This window comes from Anser brachyrhynchus (assembly GCF_964034855.1).
Source record: "Anser brachyrhynchus genome assembly, chromosome: 1".
Taxonomy (NCBI): Eukaryota; Metazoa; Chordata; class Aves; order Anseriformes; family Anatidae; genus Anser; species Anser brachyrhynchus.
The window spans coordinates 155883518-155906122 of NC_137694.1; the positions used below are offsets into that span (position 1 = coordinate 155883518).

A 22605-nucleotide genomic window follows, 5' to 3' on the forward strand; every position below is an offset into this window, starting at 1 on the left:
ATGATCACTAACCCTGGTGCCACTTTTCATTTTGTAATGACTCTGCTTATATGTAAGACAATGTTGCTAGGAGGTATTATTTTATCATGGTATTCACAGTGTCATATAAAAATAAATAGTTTTATCTTCGTAAGCAGTGACAAAGAGAATATTGGTTTTGGAAAGAAATATATATTCTTAACAAACAGCTAGGTGATGTATTTTGTTGACTTAACCAACTGTTTAAAAATACTTACTGTAATTCACAGTTACAGTTTGCTTAATAGTTGCCTACAGTTACATTTCAATATATAAAGAAAAACTGCCTTCTTGCTTACCAGAAAGAACATTCGTTGCTGTAAACCTTTTCCGGACAATTTACTAAGACTGCCCAGTCTAATGAACTCCTGTAGGAAGCAAATACAAAACAAATATGTATATTCTGCCAAAGTGCTTATGATTCTTTAGTATGCAAGAATAAATATGACTACTTGGTCATAAGACCGACTTGATTATCAGTCACCAAAATTTTTTATTTTCTTTACTAAATATGTTAAAAAATTTTATAGGGTATTTTCTTTCCATTCTCAACTGTCTTTAGCATCAGCTGCTGGATAGTCTTACATTCATTTCAGGAAAATTCAGCTAAGCAAAATTTTCTGTACCTAACATTGATTCTTTCAGACAGCTACCTACTTCATCAGTTTTGAATGAGTATTATTCTTAGTACAAATGATGTAAATGCTAATGATAAGTTGGTCTGTACGTTACTTATTAATATTATATTATACGATTATTAATATTATTATTAATATTATATTATATAATTATTATATACTTAGACACTGGTCAGCTTCTGTTATGTGTACAGCATACACAGCTCTTCACTGAGGTGAAAAATCAGCTGAACAAATCAACATCAGCAGCAGGAAAGGAGGGAAATTGGTCTGGCAGCGTGAGCTATCCTAGTACAGTCCATGTCAAATAATACAGTGCATTACTTTAGAGGTAATTGTTTAAAATGTTTAGGGATGTAATTATACGAAGAGTATCACAACCAGAACTTTCAGAAGGCTGGGGTCTCCTGGATTTATTGTGATCTATAACATAACTCCACCGTACACATACCTGAACCCCATCAAAACATAATTTTTCAGTCACTCTCTCCAGCTTCTGCCAAGAGGTTTATATTTATTTATTAGTCTTTTGAAGGTCATTCTACTCATATTGTGCATGTAAAAGGCATATAAAGCATCAGAATCACCTGCAGCTTAGCAATAAATTAGCTGTAGAAGATTGATCTGGTCAGAGAGACGCTCCAGTTGCCTTAGGCTTGCTGTGACGTGTCCAGCCCCCTGCCCACATCAAGTTAGGGCTAAGGGGTGGAAGAAGTGCCTAGAGAAGGTTATTCCTTCTGTCACAGCAAGCTCATGGTACCAGAGAGGCCACTGGAAGCTGCTGCTGGCCACCACGTAATATTAATCACAACTACTATTTATGTAGTACTACCTCATGGTCAGTACTACTAGGCCTAGCTCCACCAGGGCAAGCACTGTGCAAACCCAGAGAAGAGCTCCAGGCCATCACCATCTGCAAGCAGAACCGACCGTGGGATGCTTTAATATCCAACATGGGAACCAGGCTGGTGGCTGCAGTGACTGGGGCACCGTGAAGACGATGGTTACCCAAAGCCACCGTTAGGACAGCCGAACCACAGGCCTAGCACGAGAGGCCTCCTCAGAGGTTCTCCTCTGAGATGTGGCACTGGGACAGCTCTGGGTAACACATATGCATCATCAGCACTGCTCAGCAGCATCTGCCTTCCAGGCTGAGTGGCCAAAGGGCTGGAAAGCAGCAACGTCTTGGGCATCCGCCAGAGCGTGGCAGCCAAAACCTTTCGCCTTGGCAGGCAAACAGCCTCTGCCCCCTGTCTGCCGCCTTCTTGAACTTCCTACGAGAGGAAGACAGCTCTGTCTTTAAATAGAATAGGGCAGCAGAAACAACCGGTGACAGCATTTAATTTCATGTGATGGAGGATGCACAGGCTGGGAAGCGTCCTGAGGGGCTTGCCAGGGACGTGCATGGTCTGTGGATCACTGGAAAGGAGCATGAGCCACAGTGGCTGCTGGAGGGACGGGGAGGAGGCGAAGTGAGAGGGTGGGGGACTGCCACAAATCGAGAAATACCTGTGCTCAGCTCCACTTCAAGCCCCTTATCTAAAATGTTTTAATCCTTGAACGAACAAGAGCACAGAGAGGCCAGAAAGCTGCCTCTCTGCCAGGAGCCCGTGGTGGCTCTAGGCACGGACACGGCTCTGCAAGCAGACCCCGGGCTGGATGGCCAGGCTGCAGGGCACATTCAAGCACTGCTGTACTTGCAATCCAATCCAAAACTCATCTTTTATTCCTAGCTGTTTCCCAGAAATGTATGAGGGGCAAGAACAGTCTAGCGATACATTTTCTGTTGCCACAAGCAGTGCCTTTGTGTATTATGCACAGGAGTCAGGGAAATAAGGAAGAAATCACTTCTACAAGACAACTCTCAAGCTTGCACGCACAGATACGTGTACATGGAAAAGCAGAAAAGGTTACAAATTCTGCAGAGGGTCATTTATTCTGAAATAAGCCTGTGTTTTAAAAAAGCATGGCAAGTGAAGAAGAGATGTCCCCATTCCTATAACATAATTAAAAGTATTTACTTAAGGCAACACTGTCTCAAAAAACACTGCCTAACATTACATGTAGACTAAAGAGACTGCTTGTCCCCAGGGCCACGAGTTTCAAAGCCAGGCATGGTGAGCAGGCTGAAGGTCCTCCAGCACAAATGTCTTGCTTTCCTTTAATCTGCTACACTCTAGCACTGAGGATTGAAAAAAAAATAAGGGCAGAAAGAAATGAGGAAATGTGCAACTGCTCACGCTCTGAATGCTGCGATAAATATTACATTTTTACTGCCTCTTGTAATAGATGTTTGGAATTGCCTACAACCATCCAAATCTATACATAAGATAAACCTAATAAAATCAGTAAAAAAATAATAAGGATGATTGCTTCTTCCCATTTTAAAGGCCACTGTTTTCTATGGTATTATTATGCTTACATTTGATAGCTTTTTGTGAGAAAAAAAGGCTCATATGAGGAAAGGCAATTTCACAGATGCTCAAAAAAATCAGATTTCTAAAATATACCTAATGCTTTGAAATGATATCAAACCTTGGTCACAATTCTGTTACTTACCCTTCCTGGGATCACCAGATTGTCTATGCCTATCAAGTCTTTCTTGAGTTCGTGCAGCTTCTGGAAGTTCTCCATCTTTATCATATTGCCGTGGAGCTGAGCCACCATTTCAGAAATCTCAGCCAAAGCAGCTAGATAACAAAACCGTGAAATGCTTATTATAAACTTACAAGGATGTTCAAAAAGAAAGACTTTTGTCTGCTGCAAGCAATTCATGAACATCACCTTCCCTATGACACCCTTTTCCTTCACAGAGTAATAAACCTGCTTGGGCAGACTAAAACCCACACAAACTCTGAACATCATCTTACTAAGGACGGAGTGTTGTAACGAAAAGACAGTCAGTTTCTTGCTCTATTTTAGCTACAGAATCTTTGTAGGAATAGTTGAGTCAATTCATGGCACCAGTCAAAAGATTCTGCTGAAGTATTTAACTCAGGGAACTGGGCTGAAAATCACTTTATCTTTTCTGGGGGGCCAGCGCACAGACTTGCTCCCTGTGCTATCACGTACATGAGCACCTGGATACACCTGAACTGACAGGCAGCCTCTGAATGGGCTGAACACAATCTTTGACTGAGGTTAGTACTGGAAGAGGAGTTACAGCCCTCTGCATTTAAAAAATACAGCTAATGGCACAGTAACAGTGGTTCCTCCTTCTTATATCGTTGCTCAGAGCACAGTTTATCCACACATTAACAAGAGACCTGTGTTCTCTGCTGCCTGGCACGTGGTGGGATTCACATCCACATCTCCCCTTTTCTTGCTGCCTTTACACCCTGACCTTTAACTAAAATCTGCAAGCACCTTAGTAAAAGACTGTGCTCCCAGAGCGACGGTGTCCCCAAGTCACACCGTCCCTTTTCACCTTTGAATCCTGTGTTAGTGTCCATTTGAAAAGCAGAGCAGGAATCAAACCTCGACGGTTGGTGCACTCTGCGGGGGGGTGGGAAACAGCACATCACCCTCACCGCAGAGCCTTGGCTAAGAGGCATGAAGGCACTACTCGCTGTACTCCTTGAGATCTTCCAGGCAGCAGCTACATTTAGGCAAACATCTGTGTCATGCAGTGCCACAGACCTCCGTGGCATTTCCTATCGCCACAGGTCAAGTTACCTCCCTATTTTGTGTACTGCCTCCTGCGGGTCTCGTTGCAGGGAACTCAGGCAGCCAGCTCAGCTAACACCATAGAGCTTGGGGCAGCCATCCTGGGCACTGTCCCCTGCCCATTCCTTCTGTGGATATGCCCTGAGTGCTAACAGTATGGATAACATTAGTATCATTAGACAGCTTACAATGGGGAGGAGGAAGGGTATGTGAAAGGAGGAAAGCAAATCATTGAAAAGAAATAGCAAGCAGTGACCTCAGACTACAGGAAGAAAAATTCTTCACATTTGGAAAAAAAAAACAAAACACGCATGTTGGCAGCTTTGAGTTCTTGAAACAAATCATGGAAGTGGTAATAGAACAAACTGTATGTCTGGAAAAATAATACTCTCCTGAAGACATAACAACAGCCACTGCACAGGGTCAGACCAAGGGTTCACCTGCCAACGCTTTGTGTTCCCAGCAGATATCTAGGGAAAGCTGGCAAGCACAAGGCGAGCACATCTGGTGTGTCTCCTGTGTTCTCTCCCGACCTCCCAACTGTTTTCAGCTCAAGAGACTTCCTGAACTGCATGTCATTTCTGCATATTTAATAACCCCCAGCAGCTTTCTCTTCCAAATGTTTGTCCAGAGCGTGCCACAATGTGTATACAAGGACAACCTTAGTCCTACCTCTGCTAGTCTTCTGAGTGCTTGATTTTGCAACTCTTTGAATGTAGGCTTACTTTTTTTGGGTTTAGTCTGCACATGCACCTCTAACATTCCCCAGCTCCAGGAACTGATGTCTTCTCCCTCACTTACCTCTTGAATCCCTGAAGTCTACATGGGCTGGTGGGTAATGTTTGCAAAGCCTCTCCATTATCTGCTTGTAGTGCATAAGCCTGTGCAAAGGCCTGAGAAGAAAGGTATTGAGGGGCAAGTAGCAGACTTTCTGTAGCTCGAAGTCCCTGCAAAAGGTCTCCAGCTTGCGAGAGTTCTTGATCCCATTCTCCAACTCCATTAAAATCTCATTGTGCTTCCACAGGTGAATTGTCAATTGCTTATAGGCACAAAGAAAGAACAAGCACATGGCAGAGCTATTAGCAAACACGGTGAGATGTGACTCATAAACATTGATCCCAAACCTGTACCAATAAAAAATCCAGCTATCACAGCAGCTGGGATTTTGCAAGCAGAATCGCTGTGCAATACAGTGCCTCTGACATGCACTTGAAAAGAAATGTCATTACTAATGAGATGTACACCCCCCCGACCCTGCTTTCACTGTAAGACAAAAGTACACGAGTGAACACAGCTAACAGTCTCGCGTCAGGGAGAAGTCCAAAGGCAAGGAGATGACATAAACATAGCTCATGCAAGCTGGAGCAACAAGGAGAGAGCGGAATCCAGCGCCAGGAAACAAAACAGGATTTTGTAGGAGGATGAAGGCATTTAAGTGCCCCAGATCACTGAGGTGGTTTTGGAGAATTGAGATGTAGGCAACTGGACTTCTGGCTTCTGTTTCCCTGTTGTTAATGAGAAGTTGCATCTCCTGGGAATCTGAACAGACACACACATACAGTTCTCCAACAGAAATGGCTATGTTAGAGTCCTTCATGCTTGGATTACGTCCTCTTCTGCTTAGTGCAGTCTCTAAAATGATCCCACTGGTAGTGGGAGAGTTATGCACCGGCAAGTGAATGAGGTTTGCATGAAACATGTAACTTCACTTAGGCCCCAGAATCACAGTTCGTTCATGGGTCTCATCTAAAACAATTCAGCAGTATTTTATTGACAATTAACGTAGGGGTTTTGTTTGTGTTTTACAGAAGGTGACCTGAATCTTCAGGGTGCACAGAGCTTCTCTGAGCAGCCAAATAGGGTCTCCAAACACCTGGCAAAATATTAACCAGCAACAAATCAAAATCGAATGTGTATATTGAATGGACTTCAGAAGACAGTTTGGCTTAATCTAGAGCTTGTGATTTTTGACACATTTCCAGTCAACTCCCTCTCCCTGCGATATGTGACATCTTCACCAGAAACACAACTTCCCTGCAGCCTTCACTTCATCCCTAGGCTACGTATTTGTCCTACAGGCCTGCAGCTCTGACAGCAGGCAATGACACCGCAGAGCCCTGGGACCAGTACAGAGGCTGCCCATTAATTACTTGACTTCTCTCCTGAGTTAATTAAACAAGGAGTGTCAGTTTTCAGATCTCATGATAAAGACGTAGAGTTTTAACTAATTTTATCGTTTCCTATGCAGTTCCTTAAGTCAAACTGGGTTTTGCCTCCTTCCTCTGCATATCTGTTGTTATCAGCAGTGGTGACAGTGATTTGCTTATCGAAGCAAATGGAACAAAATCCTCTAATGGGAAAGGGAGAACAGCAAAGGTGAAAGCACACCAATGGGTCTAAGCTACAGTGAGGTTGTATACTGTCTTTGGGCTAGTGCCACTGAAGGACTTGCAGGCAGTGAAGGACAAAATTTAATGTTGCAAGGTACTGAGAGCAGGACAATGTGTCAGAAGCTCACTGAGACTCCAAAAACGTTGTGAAAAGGTGTATCCCTTTAAAGAGGAGGGGTGGGGGTAGAAAAGTCCCCCTGCGTTTCTTGCAATGCATCTGAATTGTGTCTTGAGGGGAAAAAGCTGTTCCTGCTACTGCGGAAAGGGTAAGACTGCTTTACTGGTGACAAAGCTGTCTGTGTCCTGGGGACTGTGAATTAAGACTTCTACGTTCTCTTTTTTCCCACTTGCTCTGTAACTGCTTCCATGCCACTTAACCTCCCTGCACATCCGTCTGTCCTTCTGAAAGATGCGCTCAATACTAACTACCATCTGAGGAGAGCCATAAAGTCCAAACTGCCCTTTCCTCCAGCCAAGGACTCAAGGCTGCTGAATGCACAAGCGGCAGGTGACCAGGGAAGGATTTATCCCGTAGTTTGGAAAGCACTTGGAGGTCCACATGCCGAACGTGTAGTGCTGTCCTTTGCCAGACACTGAAGGGCAGTCTGGATGCACAGACACATTAACAAGGTGAGCTGTGTGTTATCTGTCCGTACTGTAAGAGTCCATAGGGCTCCTGTGCCTGCCTTCCACGCAGTTTGTTCCAGCTATCGGCAGTGCCTGGCTTCACAAATGCTGCTCCAGGCAGACCAAGAGTGGAAGCACAGCCCACAGGACGTTACGTTTCGATTTACTGCTCATACACATATTTTTGCTTTCAGCTTTAAAGCTGAAAAGCAATTATTCATTCAAAAATCTTCCGTCTAACTTGACACCGTAGCACACAAGTAGAAGTTTCCCAAATCAAATCAAGATCCAGGTTCCAGTCACTGCTCCTGCAATATTTTAACATTTTTATTTGCATGCACAAGTAGGCACAGTTGGCGTTTGAACGATCTCTTCGGAAATAAAAATTCTGATGTTTTGTCTCTTTATTTGAAAGAATAAAGAACTGGAAGTGAAATGTTCCTGAACTTTTGTGTTTATCGCTTCTAAATTTGGGGAGGGGGTTGAGGAAAGGGGCTGTGCAATTTAATGTCGTCTTGCGATTCTGCAATCTCGGTGCTCACCCAGCACTTGATATCTCATCAAAGGAAACTGGTATAGCATAAGCTTTGATTAAAATTGGCAAAAACCAGCACAATAGGCAACATCACATGAAAACAAAATGCAGCCTAATTCTAATCCATGTCAAAGCATAATGGTTATAGGATCATTCCTACCTTCATGCTCTGGATGTTCTTTAGCATAACATCCCCGATTCTTTGGTAATCTCCTTTAATGTGAGCATTAGAGCGGCCTTCCCTGTCAGCAACAGAAAGATCGCACACTTCAGTCAGGCAATATAATCACTTACACAGAAAGGAACTCAATAGCTCATTTCTTTCAAAACCCTAACCCCCGTGCTCCTCGGCTCGGGAGTGTGTGAGGCATCTTCCTGACGGACGCGTGACTCCCAGGGACGGTTCACTCTTCACCCAGCCTGGCTTGCGCTCCTGACAATAGCGAGGGCAGGCACTTAACAGAAGGATTAGACCTTTAAAGAAAATTGCCAGGGTTTTCAAACACACTAGAGGAGGCTGGAAATGCCTTGAGAAAAAGACATCAAAACACCGTTGCGATACATGGGCTTAGAGCAGAAGGACGATGCTGTTAGGAAACAAGAACTGCACCCCAAAACAGGAGGCTCCTGCTCTGAAAAGCCTTCTGCTTGTGCAAGGGACAGTGGGGAAAAAATAATCTGCCCAGCATCTGGGTTTGACTCATGAGTGTTACATACTGGCAGAGAACTGACTTTCAGTATATCACTTTTGGTATGAAGACTGCAAACTGCTCCCCTCCCACCCAGCCAGCTGCACTTGGGTGGGTGCTCCCTTTGGGAGAAGCCCAGCTTCTGATGAAAAATATGTTTCTGCTTCTAAGCCCATGTGCGAGACAGGCAGGGATGTCACATGCTGGATGAATCCAAACATCATTTAGAGAACACCAGAGGAAAAAAATCATGAGTATGAGAACCTAACTGGTACAGATCTGTTCCAATTAAGTTCGATTTTCAAAAGAAAGTCAGTAGGGGGGTGAGAGGAGAAGCACTGCTCCCCTCCCCTTTCCAACTGCTAACACTGCATTCAAGGCTCCTGCAGGGTGGCTTTTTTTCAAGCTGTCCTCAACTTTGTTTTAAATCCAGTGCAATTCCCACATCTGCTTATTAGGAGACAGATCTATAGACAGAGCAATTGCAATTTGGACAAAGAAATGCACCTACCTTGGAAGAGGGCAGAAATATAAGCAACTTCTCCATGAGCCCAAGAATAACAGAACCTCTGTTTTGTGTTACTGCTAATGGATATATTGTTTTCCACTCATTTGCAGTAGTTTACTCTTTCAAGAAAATTCTGTGTGCAGTGAAGGAATAAATGGACAACCAGATGGTAAATCCCTGCCTTCCTCAGTAGCAGCAATTTAGCCAGAGAAGTCCCACACTCACCAAATCACAGAATGTGATTTGCAGCTGTTGTTAGGATATACTTTCCACTGGTAAGACCCATGGAAAATACATATATATATGTATTAAATCTCTACGTTATTACATGAATAGACATATTCAGACGTATTTTGTTTTGTAAAGACAGACATGGTTATGTTCATGCTGGATAACCTCTCTGCATACTTTTCTAACTGGGAAATGCAGAGGGCACGGATCATGAATGCTACATAGAAACATCCTCCACTTTATCCTTCCACAAAGGGTCTCAGCTGATAAACAAGGGATCGTTCCTTGTTCGTTTGAACAATATCCAGTGTCATAGGCTGCCTTTAATTATTTTCTATTGTGTTAAGTCTCTCAGGCACTCACACGGCTATTTAAGTAAGAAAAATACAGCTCTCCGTAAGACTTTTTATGTTTTTCTGAAACCAAAGGCTACACAGGGGTAGGAAGTCAGGCTGTGTCAATGGTAGCTGCAATTAGCTTTGCCAATTTTGCAAAAGCACTACATTAAATAAACGCTGCCATAGTCAAAACTACGAAAGATAAACCTAAGAAATGGTCTATACTGCCAGGAACAACAGAGGTATGTATGTATGGACATTACAAGGCTACAGTTTCTGAATTACCTGAGGACAAAAGCCCAGTTTCTCTCCCCATGAAGCTTCTGTCAGCCCCCCCCCCCTTCCCCTTCCCCCATGTCCTCTCCATCCAGCAGCTCTCCCCACCGGGCTTTCCTCCGAGAGGCTGTAAATAAAACTTTCCAGCCTCTAACGCACTGCTCAAAGTGGCACATATCAAAGCGCCCCCGACCGAAAACCACAACCATTTGAAGTCCAAGGCAGTAGCACCGCGCTGGTGGGAAGCGAGTGGCAGCAGCCCTCCGCCCGTGCAGCCAGCAGGCAGCATCCCATCCCGAACGGTTCACGCTGAGCATTTGCACACAATCCCAGAAACGTCAAAGCCAGATGAATCTGTGCTGCTGCCAGGAACGACGTGGTGTTCGGTAATTATCTCTAGGAGAATTCTTGCTTTATGCGTTATTCTCTGGCTCTCTGGCATTGCCTTGGCCCTTTTTTATGTCTTTCCGTTTGATTTAATCTAATGGAGTTCAGCAGTTTGGTACCTTTCTGTTGTAGTGCCAAGATAAATATTAAGGGCATCATCGCAGGCTGTTATTTTTAAATAGAAAATTGCTTTTCTGATCTCAAGACTACACATCAGTTGGCTGAAATACTCCTTGCCAAGCTTGTATCCACCAGCTAGCTACTCAAAGGCTGACCCCAAGCCTACCGAAGTCACAGTGAGTGCTTCCACTGACTTTGTGAACTTCAGCTAATATTTAGTGCGGTTGCTCGTTGAACAGTCGGGTCCTTATTTCCTAAAAGTTGACCCCCTGGCCCCTCTTCAGCTCTGCCAGCACTGGCTGCTTGCACAGCATCTCATCACGTCAGCCACACGCACGGCATCAGGAACATTCCCCTTCATTAGCTTCTGCCCGAGGCCTCTTTTTTTTTTTTTTTTAAAACAGTTTGTGGGTTTTTACATCTTGCTCAGCATCTTGCCAGAGAGACAAAGAGGGAGAGAAGAGGGATCCCCAAAATCAACAGCCTCTCTCCAGCAGCTGGCTGAATCATAGCAGCCAGGCCAGCAGATGTAACCTGTGCTATAGGCAGATGAGTACTGCTGGAAGAGGTAAAACCCTACGAAAATCCAGAAATGTGATGGCCAGGCACCACCCCTCATTCCAACCATTCTCCCTGCTTGATTCTTTATTTCCACACAAACGCTGCCCCTTGCAACAGAGATGCTTTTCCCACTGGGGATGATGCATACGTACATGGGCTGTGATGCAGAGCAGAAGGGCGGAAAGCTAAAGCTAGGCGTGGGGCCAGGAGGGCAGGAACAGGATGGCTTCACATCTACCTCCTAAAACCCGTCCTCCACTCCACCCCAGCTCTCTGCCTTGACTCCGCAGCAATCCCTACACTACATCACTCTTTTCCCCAGCTCCTCTACATGCAAATCCCAAATAAATAGGAAGAAAAGAATCTCCCCTGCCCAAAGAGCATCCAAACACACAGACGATTAAAAAAAAACCCAACCCATCAGATGGTGTCTTACTACTTCAGAAGCCCAAAGCACAGAAGCAGAGAAGAGAGCTCTCCCTGCGGGGTATGTTTTGAATAACAACACTCAGCTTGCTGAGGGGGAAGAAGCTGCTTATTTGTTGTGCATCGATGGCTGAATCGTTCTTACTCCTTGTCTTCATGGGTCACTGTTTGGACACGGTGCCTATCTGCCAGTGACGAGCGACAGCTCAGGGAATAGATTCCCACAAACTTTCATCAAGGGCTGATCCTACAGAAAATGCAGAAGCTGTTTTCCCCACACATTATGTGCTCTTGCTCCGTTTAGTGTGGGGAGGTCTAATGCTACTGAAAATTAGGCTGAAAAGTGGAGATACTGTTCTATAATAAGCTCATTTCCCACTTGTCTACAAACAGTCCCTTCCTTTTTACCATAACGCAAGTGTACAATTGCAAGCAAAGAGGAGGTGACCGACTTTTTACCTGGTAAGAAACTCAGAAAGTACCTTATATAATACTAAAAAAGGCCACCAGAACCTATGCAAGCAGCTATGTTGGATTTTCCAATTATGCAAGCTACTCAGTGCACATCACTGAAAAATGAATGAAAGGATATCTCGGGTCAGCCCATACTATCCTCAGCCCTCCACAAATGCCAGCAGAAGGCACAAAAATCTGATGGGGGTGGTGGCAAGGCAAAGGAGGGAAAGGTATCTCAATGAAGATTTCTTTCCAGGTCAACATAAAAACATAAAATTGCAGCCTTTCAATTGCAGAAAATAAAAGAAAGAAAAAAAAAAGCAGTTGCAGCAAACGCTATTTGAGTGTGTGACCTTCTGTTACAGGCTTAGGAACAGCATCTCCCTCCTGGGTACTACAGCTCATCTTTAAGCACTTAGATCCTTTGGACATTTTAAGAGCACTACTAACCACAGTTCTAGTATTAAGCAATACCTTAAACATTCCCCACTGAAACTACCTTTTCCGTAAGACAAACATTTTGCAGGTGAAATACACGAGTCAGTAAAAGCAAAACACCCTCTTCCTCTCTCACAGTGCTTATTATGCAGTGCCTCTCAGCACCCTGCCCATTAGAGATACTGCTGCAGCTGTCCTTCCAGGCAGTAAGTGTTGCAGGGACACTGTTCAGAGCAGAGGACATGTACTGCTGAAGCCACCAGAGCTACCCAGAGCCCCACCAAGCCTTAGGGAAGCTATCCCTGTTGTGGGAGAAACCCAATCCACATCAAGTATGCGTTGCAATGCTTTTAAGCAGGAAGAGATCAGAGCAAGAAACACCTTGGCATGGACACCTGTACTGAGAACACCATGACGTTGTGGCTGAGAAAAGAACAGAGAAGCTGTGGATGCCCCATCCCTGGAGGTGCTCAAGGCCAGGCTGGATGGGGCTTTGGGCAGCCTGGCCTGGTGGGAGGTGTCCCTGTCCATGGCAGGGGGTTGGGACTGGGTGGGCTTTAAGGTCCCTTCCAACCCAAACCATTCTGAGATTCTATGATTATGTGATTTCTCACCCTGCAGTGGCCCCTCCACAGAGGTGATCCTGGGCGCATCCCAGTTGGGAGGGCCACTGAAATGACCCTAACAGGGCTCTGGGTGTGACTAATCAGGGACTGGTTATTCCTTTCCCATCACTTCAAACACATTTGGGTGTAGCAGATCTCTAATCTCCAGATGTACACAAAAATGACTTCAGTAATACAAATTGTCTCTTTAAAATGGAGTTAAATGCACCAAGGCCTACTTAGTGTCACCAGGACTTTGTCTCAGGACTCCACATGGTGTGACCATGAGATTTGTACCCCAAATATATACCTCCTTGCACACCTTGTAAGACATTTCCAAACCTGTGCGTTCCCAGACAAGCCACCACCAGACATGAGGAACCAGCTGAATCGTCAGCCCTCGTGCGTTTGAGAAGGCAGATAAGGACTGCAGCTTTGTTTACACAAACCGTTTATCAGGCTGTTCTTCCTGACCACAAGTACTATTTCCCAAACAAAAAATGGTTAATAAATCAGCATTTAGCTCATCTGCCTAACACCTCTCTGAGTGCTTTTTATTACAGGTTTTCAAACTGGCTCCCATGAATCCTCAATCAGGACTCAGAAAGCCTCCTCCTTTCATATGCTAAGATCTAAGAGCTTGCTTGCAAATTGCCAGGCACACATTTCGCAGCCACATCTGGCAGAACTGAGCAGCAGCAGCTTTCCTCAGAAGTGCCTTCGAACAGGGAGTCAAATCATCGGCTTCCCGGTGAGAAGATGAGTCTGCCTACATTTCTTGAAAGTACGTAATGCTTTTTCTTTCCAGCACATGGATAAGGCCCAAAACACCAATTCACACTTCCTAATAGGGCTTCCTGGGGTAGAAATGGCTATCCTGGCTTGCCCTGGCATTGCTCTCTGCAGTGCCTTAGTGATTGACTGAAGGGGTAAAATTTATGGCTCTCCATTTGCCTCCTCCTGTCAGAATTGTCAGAAATTTCTGTCAGAAACCAGTGTGGAAACCCGAAATACAACCACTTAAATGGGTGTGGAAAGATGAGCTCAATCTTTTGGCTGGAAAACATAGCTTGTGATCGCCCAAATGACAAGGCTATTAGACAGCTTACATAAATGAAGGAGCAGAGTGACTGACTTCTTGGATTCAGCTGGCCAGATGCTAACGGAGCATGCCACGCTCTGTCTGCACTGCCCACACCTCTTCCTCCTTACCAAAAAATCTCTCAGGACTCTGAAAAACAGGAGCCAGCTTTAAGACGCTGGGATATTGCTCCCATATGGTGTACCAAAAAGGGTTGGGAACTCCTGGCCTTGCACCCAGAGCCTTGCTGAGGGGCAGCTTGGCCGAGGAGTCCCGGTACCCAGTACCAGAGTGCCTGATGCTCTCCTCCTGGCTCGTGCTAACAGGACAGGCTCACGTGCACCGTCCTCTCCCACCTCAAGTGGCTGCCTGATCCTTTTCCCTCTTCTTCCTCCCCTGCTGCACAAGCAGGCAGAGCCCCGTGCCTGCCTTTCTCCATCCACCAAGGCCATCCTTCCTCTCCTTGAGGCACAGGGCCTCGGGTGGGTATTGTCACTCAGGAACGTGGTCAGTGCCATCAACAGAGGGCTTGGCACAGCTGGGGCAACCGATGGGATTCCTGGGATGCTTCACTGAGCTGGTAGCAGCACAGCACAGGGATCAGGCTTCCCACGCAGGTGGGAAACACTGGCCACAGCATGCTGTTGCTGATCTTGTGATGCCACACAGTAAAAGCGCTGCGAATCGGCTCAGTTTCATGGCCAGAACCTCTGGCTGTGAAAAATGCAGTAAATTCCAATTTTCTGCAGTTGGCTATTGGTGTCAGCATCAATTCACATCTTGTTAAAAAACTTTCTCACTGAGATCTGCTGCTCTTAGGAAATGCAGTATGAAAAATGGGTGGGTTGTATGAAGAAACAAATCAGACCTGCCAGAATCTATAACTGGGTCAAAGGGTTTCCAGCCCTTCAGATGTTCGGTAGCAAACAATCTGCCTCCGAAGGCAGATTCAAACAGTTCAGAAGCCTTCGAGCAAGCCAGAAATGCTTTCAATAATGTGCACAATCTGAGCTTCTTTGAGCCAAGTACTAAAAGTTTATAGGTGTTTAAATAAATTAAAACCACAGAGTCATCACCAATGGTTACGAGTGGTCTTCCCCTTGCCTTGGTCCCTTCACAGCTCTTTTACAGAGCACCAGCTTCAGTTCGATCCAAGTCAGAGGCAGCAGGCTGAACTGCTATTTATCACAGAGCTGATAAAAACCAGCATCCTACTCACCAGGGGAAAACAGATTGCTCACGGTGGATGGAGGCTTTTCCTCTCAGAGGAGCTCCCACAACACACCTGAGTAGTTAGGGGCTTTCAGTAGCCTGAAGTCTACAATGCTTTCATCCAAAGGTCCTTTTTTTTTTTTTTGTAGGACATGCTGCCACCCTCTGATGAATGCAGAGCACGCTTGTGTCTCACCTTCATTCCCTGCTACCTGGAAATCTAAAAGAGCTGACGCACAAAATTCAGATATGAGTTGGCGCGAATCCTGACAGCCCCTGACTGCAGCAGTGCCACGGAGCTCGGTGGCAGCCAGGCTCACAAGGACCTACCTCTAGTGGCTGGGCAGTGCTCTGCGCTGTGGTGGTGAAACGTGTCGAAGTCCACTGCCTCAGAAATACCTAGGGCCAAAGATTGGTACAATCATGACAGCACAGGCATTGAGCTAAGTGACCTTGACCATGCTGTTGAAGAAATTCCTTACCACGTTGCCACCAGCTTGTTCTTCTACACACTGAGGGACAGTTTATTTTTGTCACTCACTGTTTAATTAAACACTAATCTCTATAGGATAGAGTTTATTGCTTGCAACTTATCTCAGCATCTGTGGCACCATACAAAAAACCCAACACCTCCAAAGTAACACCTGCCAGCTAATCCGCCTCCCTTCCAATTTCATATATTCAAATCTTCCAGAACCTTAAAAACAAACATTTACTCTAGGTAAACCCACACTGCTGGCTGCCAGCTGAGTCCAGGTCAGGAGCAGGAACGTGACTGCACTTCTGTCAAACGAATCAGAGCAGCTGATAGAGAATTCACGGCAGCTCTACACTGACTGTGGAAGGACATGCAAGAGCTGATCTGCCAAAGTCAGAGTGAGGTGCCCAGCTGGGACAAAGTTACCTCATCAGAATATTTTTGAATTGCAAAGTAACTTCACAGTAGATCAGCGCTTTGTATTGTAGAAAAACTGCAGTTTTAATATGGTATTAGGAGTCTTAAAGTGAGGTTTCCTGCTCTGTGAAACCATAGCCTCTGGTCAAGGAAAAGTTGGAAAACAAAAGGCTTACTCAGCTCTAAAAGAAGCTAACTGAAAAGGGGGGAAAAAAAAGCCTAAATGTTCATTAAGAGTTTCTTTTTCCAGTGACTCTAGCTGAGTTCCTCAGATACCTCACTTCAGCGCCTGTGTTTGGGGACCTCACAGCAACTGAGGCTCCAAGGGGGGTGCAGAGTTCTGTCCCTTAAATGCACAAATTGGAAAACACAAAGTTTTATTTGCAGTCTTTGAACCTTTTATGGATTTCAAAAGGAAAAAAAAATGTTCTGCATGGTTCGATTTTCTCTAAAAGTCACCAGATTTGCCTCTCAAGGTCTCTTCTTCTGAAGAAAAGTGAATGAACTAGATTCACACAGCATTAGCAATCATTCATCATCTCCCCCTTAACACTGTTCCACCTCCTCACTGATGGGGGGCATTTGCAGCTCTGTATCTCAGTTCCTCACAGCACACTGGAGACCACCAAGATCTCTCAAGTGACTGAAGAATGGCTCCATCTTGTTTGTGTCATTTACAGCTGCAAAGTTAGCTGAAAACATTTCACACAAGTTTGTAAAGCCATCTTCCAGTGTGAATCTTGGAAAGAAGCATTGGAAACTGAAAGGCAACACGCCTCAGAGTAACAGGGGTTCTGTGAAATGCACTGTCTGCTTACACGTGCTGCTGTGGGCTCACTTGGCCTCATGTGCACAAGCTCAGAGGCTGTGGTTACCACCAGGCACCCAGGAGTTTGGCAGCTTCCTCATGCTTTGTGTCACGGGCATAGGAAGGCAGACAACAGTCCCGTGTTTCTGTTTCAGTACATACCCAGATATGCAGGGCTCAGAGGAAGGTGAGATAGAGAACATATTGCCAAGAAGCATACTGGATAAAACTACATCCAAGAAATGCACTTACTACCAGGGTTACTCACTCCCTGCCTCTTTCTGTTGTTTGCTCATAGGTTACGTCTCAGTGTGGGTGACAGCTCACCTGAAAGTGAGATACTGGAGTGCCAAAATCATATGGATCAGAGCATCTTTGGCCAAAGTTGCATTTGACTGGAAGCTCTCAGAAACTGCATGCTACTTTGGCAATGCGTGAAATGAGTGGGACAACTTCTGCTCCAAACATTCGCCTATTGCTTCCAGACCCGTGTATCAAGGGTATCAATGCAAGTTAAGAAGCCTGGCCAGTCTGACTTCGTACCAATCTCTTTTCCACATTACTCTTTATAAAAAAAGTGTGTTTTTCATCAAGCCCTTCTACAGGGAGCTGAATTCAAGTTAGGCACAGTCATTTCTAGCAGCTGTTTCCAAAAGCTGAGATTTGTTCTCTACTCTCTAATCCCAGTAGCCTAGGGTTAGGCTGTTATTGCAGCATAATTCAATTCTGAAAAACATCCCATCTGAGCAGGAAGTTGGCATCCACCTGTAATAACACCAGCAACCGGAAAGGTATGGAGGGAATCTATTTCAACATGTGCCCTGGGAATCAGCACCCATGAAACTCGCTAGATCAGATTGGTCTGATAGAGAGCAGAACTTGGTCCTTTACGAACTATAAATCTTCCTTTTCTCACCACTTCACCCTTCACCCTCACCCCGACTACTGTTAATCCTACACCGTGGGCAGAGAAACAACCACTATTTACAACATTTAAAGGAGGCTTCTTGAAGTACCCACCATAAATATTCCTTACTGAAAAGCAATTAACAGCAGCAAGTAAGAATCCTGACTCAATTAAAACAGTAGCAGCCCAATGAAGAAAAGGAGATGCAGCCAGGGTTGCTGTGCACCACATGCCTTGGAAGTAAGCTTATGTCAAACATCAACCACGAAGTCCTGGCCAAGGATGTCAGCTCTGAGAGGCAGTCCCCTGTCCCCAGAAAATACCCGTTAATTCTGGAACTGCGCAGGGTGGGTTTGGAAAGCACAAGTCTGCAGTGTGCTGTGTTCTCATTCAGTGACCTAGATCATCACAGTACAAGAGCTAAACTCATCCACTCTAAGATTATGTTTTGCTTTTGTTTTGATTCATTGGTTACACAGGTATTAAACTGATTAGCACTCATCAGGTCTGCCTGCAAGGGCACCCATTCATTGCTTTCACACCACTTTTCCACGGTCACTTTTGTAACTGAGAAGGAAAAGCTGGGTTCCCAGGACCGATAACCCACCATAAAATGCCGACACAGAGCACGACAATCCAGTCCAGACAGGTGTAATCAGAGCAAGGACAGGACTTCTTTGCACTGCCTCTGCTCAGACATCACTGGTCAAATGCATTGAGTCTTGCCCAGGCAGAATTACTCAATTCACAGTTATTTCACAAAAATGCCATGTTTTACTGCCACTATTAAGCTAAAGATAAATAAATTTTAGGGTCAATATCCTTTCCTAACACTCCGTCAATTTGTAGAGGGTGCTGTGCACCCTTATTTGACAGAAAGAGGATTTGGTCCTTCACCTCCCCCTCTTTATTACTCATAAGCCTTGCTTGCAGCATGTTTTTTCAGCAGAGCGGCCATATAGAAACACTGACATTTAGCAAAAGAAAGCTTCATCCGGTGTTATGATCTCATTTACATGTGTCTGTACCTGACTGAGATATCTGAACAATAGAGTTTGTCAAGTAAACACGAACAAAGCATGATTCAATGTATGAAGTCCGTTAATAAATGACATCTGTGGCTTTCACAAATTAATCACAACAATCAAATCACAAAGAATTAGCAAAAAGGGGAGTGCAAAAATGTTAGACTGCATGAAAAAACACTGCTAAATAACAAAAAACAATCTTACCACAGAGCAAGCCTCTGCTCAATTTCCTTGAGAAAACCGGTGTGAAATTTGTGCAAAGGTTCGAAGTTGGAGAAAATGAGATTTTTCAGTGTTTCGGGCATGCAATCCTCTTTACTCACGGCACTCTGAAACCACTGCAAACAAAAACAGAAGCGAAATTACCAAGCGGGTGGAATGCAGCAGGTATGAACATTTGCTGTCTTTAAGCACCTAACCCAGAATGGAGCTGTTTAGCTGGCACTAGCAATATCACTCAGGCTACCCTAACACTCCTGCATGCTGAACTGGTGCTCATATCAGTGGTCAGGCCCTGAGTGGGTGAAAAAAAATCTCCGTTCCCCTTGGCCATCAATCATCAAACCTCAAAAATTTTCTTCAAGCCCAAACTGGATTTACAAATATTGTAAGTGCAAGGGTTATTTTCTCAAGAGAATACTTGCAAACGTTCCAGCAAGACCGCAAAATATGCTCTGCATTTTCTTTCGCTGAGTTCTGTCTGAAACCCCTTTGACAGGAGTTGGTACAGCAAACACTTGTGGCCACATTGCTGCTCACAGATAGAGAAACCACGCGTTTTGCCAAGTGAACAAGGAGGACAGCACATCGCACTCCCAAGATAAGACACGAGGAGCAGGAAACAGGAGGGTCAGTGCCAGACACTGTTAAGAGTGCAACAGGCTCCTGATCAGTTTTGCTCCATATTCTCTTTATTTGCACTGGGAGACATAAAGGTGATGTACAACCAGAGGACTATGGGGCTTGCCAAGGTGGCAGACTATTCTCTTCAACGTGAGAAGAGTACTCCCTCTTTGTTGCTCCAGGGGGTTCCAGCTACCTATGGTTGACTTCCAGCAGGCCCTGGAAGGCTGTTGGGACCATATATAAATTACAGCAGGGTTGACACTGCATCAGCTGGTGTTGTCCCAGACCTAGGATAATCCCAAGCCTACCTCTCCCCCACTTTATTTCTGCACTAAGAAGAAAGTTGAAGAACTGCAGAGCTACCAATGCTCATACTTCATGCATGAAACTCTATCTTTTTCAAGGACACTGGCTCCTTGTTCATTCCCAGTGGCCTCCTGGGCCAGAGATCTCAGGGGCACAACTGATGAGTATGATTATCAGCTTAGTTGTACACCTCTCTTCAAATTTGCCTGCTACAAGGATAAAGGGCTGGGTGGGAAGTGGGGGTTTAGACCTAAGGCAGAAACTGGCAGGGAGCTACAAAGAGCTAAAACATTCTGCTTCTGAAGCCACTGGGTGAAATGAACGATGAAAACAGCACATCAGTTGTTAGGACTGCAGCAATGATCTCCGTCCCACACAGCCTGGTCTCTTCCCTCATCAGCCTGGCATCTCCAGTAAGCCAGGATCAGTAGGCAGTGAAGCCACAGCTATCTTCCTGCCTCCAACAACCATGCTGCTCCAGCCTACATTGGTTATGTCTAAACTGGTGTCAGACCAACTTCATCTGCCAAGTGGGCTTCTGGAACAGAAGGGAAGCTGGGGAGAAAGTGTCTCTCCCTGCTTCCCTGCTGGTACCAACTCTTCTCTGCAGCACATCCTCCTTACCACAACACCACTCGATGCAGGAGGTGGCAATGCACCCTTAATGCAAAACCTCACAGACGTTCACATGCTGGGCAATTAAATATCTGGGAGGTCTGGAACTGGCAGGACTGCTGAAATACCATGAGAGGTTTTGGATCCACTGTATCCTTTTCACAGATAATTTTTATTTAAGGCCAAGTCTCGCACACATTGCTGTCAAAAGTTAAACAAAACTGTTGTGTGTGCAAGGCAGGCACATAATTTGTTTTGGTGATTTTAACAATTACACGTTCATCAGATGCTACAAAATAATTAGTTATTTAACAGACAGTTTTACTTACTGAAAAGTCAGAATCACTCATAAAGGTGCAATAGGTGCTCTGCAATACATCATGCTAAATGGAGGGCATTTAAGCCAAGAGAAAACATTACTATGCCTCCCTAGGGAGCTACTTCAGTTTTAAGAGAAATCATTGAAAACCCACAGGCATTTTTTGTAATTGCAACCGCAAAGTATGAGAGCAAGAAAGAATAACTGAGCTGTGTTCCAAGTTCCTCAACCTGAAAGGGTTTCATAGTGCATGTTCCTAACCACAGCACAAATCTCGGGTTTCTGCTTTTTTTCTGTTATTTCCTCCCTAGAGCTGTACTCCTGTGCCCAGCAGAGAATACCTACAGTGCCGCACATAAAAGTAGCGTGGAAGAGCGAAGATGTTAAATGGAGCAGATGAAATCGTGCTGCTGACTAGAGCTTCACATGTTTCATGAGTAACGCTAAAGTAAACATACCGATGTGATGACTTCAAGGTCCTTCAGGTATGTTCGTTCTGTGGTCGCTACTTCTTTAGCAATGAAGTAAGCTTTCTCAGTTGGGAATCTCTGCAAATTGCAAACACATTAAGGTTTTCGTCTGCTTTTATGAAGCTGCTTTCTGTAGGAAAAAAAAAGAACTGCAGACAACAATCACCAAGAGAGTTACAAACTAGTGACCCTTGCTTGTGGTTACTGTGACTCATGCTTGAATGTTCATAAGCCCTGAAGCCCTGAAAACAATTCTGCCTTGCCAACAGAAGAGAACAAACACTTTCAATGGGTTCTTGAGAGGTTTCTTTCTGCCAAGGGGACTTCTATAGCTTTGGGGTGCTGATGTTCTTTTCAGTTTATTCCACACCTCTGGAGCAGGATATATTCTGGAGTTCAGAAAGAAATCATTTTCAGGCTAGGCAACTATTTGAATTAAATTTGGCAAATCCTACAAAAATTAGTGTCTGATTATTACAGGTTTCATTGGCAGGGTAAGAATCTGCAGCAAAATACTCTACAAAAAATGAAATCTGGAAGATCTCCCCCATGCAGACGGACAACCTAACAGTGGAAGAGAGGAAGGATTTTAGGGTTTGCTACAGATTTCAAATTCCAGAAAAAAAGAAAGCAATCCAAACCCTCCTGAGTTATCCAAGAGGCAGAAGTGGTTTTGAAGAGCTAAAGGATCCCAACTGGTCTTGCTCTGTGCCGCTTAGGAAGTAAAAAGGAAGAACATCCACAAATCTTTTGCTCCTATGTTTCTTCCCTGAAGATCAACCATGTAGTGGATACACCAGAAAGGGATGTGAGGCGAGATTGTGCGGGCATTTCTCAGTCAGTGTACAATCCCATGGGAACCATCAGCAGCTGGTATAAGCTAGAACAGTCACTGGCTGCTGTAACTTGGACTGGCACAGAGAATTATGAGTCTATTAACAGTTTCTTGGCTTTTCTTCTCAAATTTCTCTCACTTATCTTCCTTATACATGCTGCCACTTTCCACCAAAGCCAGCTGAGTTCCTACCTCCCTCCTCCTGAGATGCTCCCAGCTCAGGAGAAAAAGCAGGCAACAGAAGCACAAGATCCCCCTGCAGCACAGGCAGACGAGCCAGCAGACACCCAGAGCACCCTGGCTCAGACAGAATCTCTTCTGTCTCTGAAGACAGTTTTGGACGTGATGCTCCCTTATGGCTTTGCTGCAATGAT

At 44.9% G+C, this 22605-nt stretch overlaps 1 protein-coding gene across 12 annotated transcripts in view; it reads right to left on the bottom strand.

Moving 5' to 3' along the window:
• Nucleotides 1-22605, bottom strand: part of FARP1 (FERM, ARH/RhoGEF and pleckstrin domain protein 1) — a 215822-nt gene that overhangs the window by 16582 nt on the left and 176635 nt on the right. For all 12 annotated transcript variants that reach the window (XM_080575909.1, XM_080575919.1, XM_080575916.1 and 9 more), the window contains 6 exons: nucleotides 21385-21474; nucleotides 19045-19178; nucleotides 8035-8116; nucleotides 5124-5361; nucleotides 3216-3346; nucleotides 318-386 (listed from right to left, as the gene is read on the bottom strand). In XM_080575909.1, the coding sequence (XP_080432035.1) occupies nucleotides 318-386; nucleotides 3216-3346; nucleotides 5124-5361; nucleotides 8035-8116; nucleotides 19045-19178; nucleotides 21385-21474 (744 nt within the window). The remainder of the gene's footprint in view (nucleotides 1-317; nucleotides 387-3215; nucleotides 3347-5123; nucleotides 5362-8034; nucleotides 8117-19044; nucleotides 19179-21384; nucleotides 21475-22605) is intronic.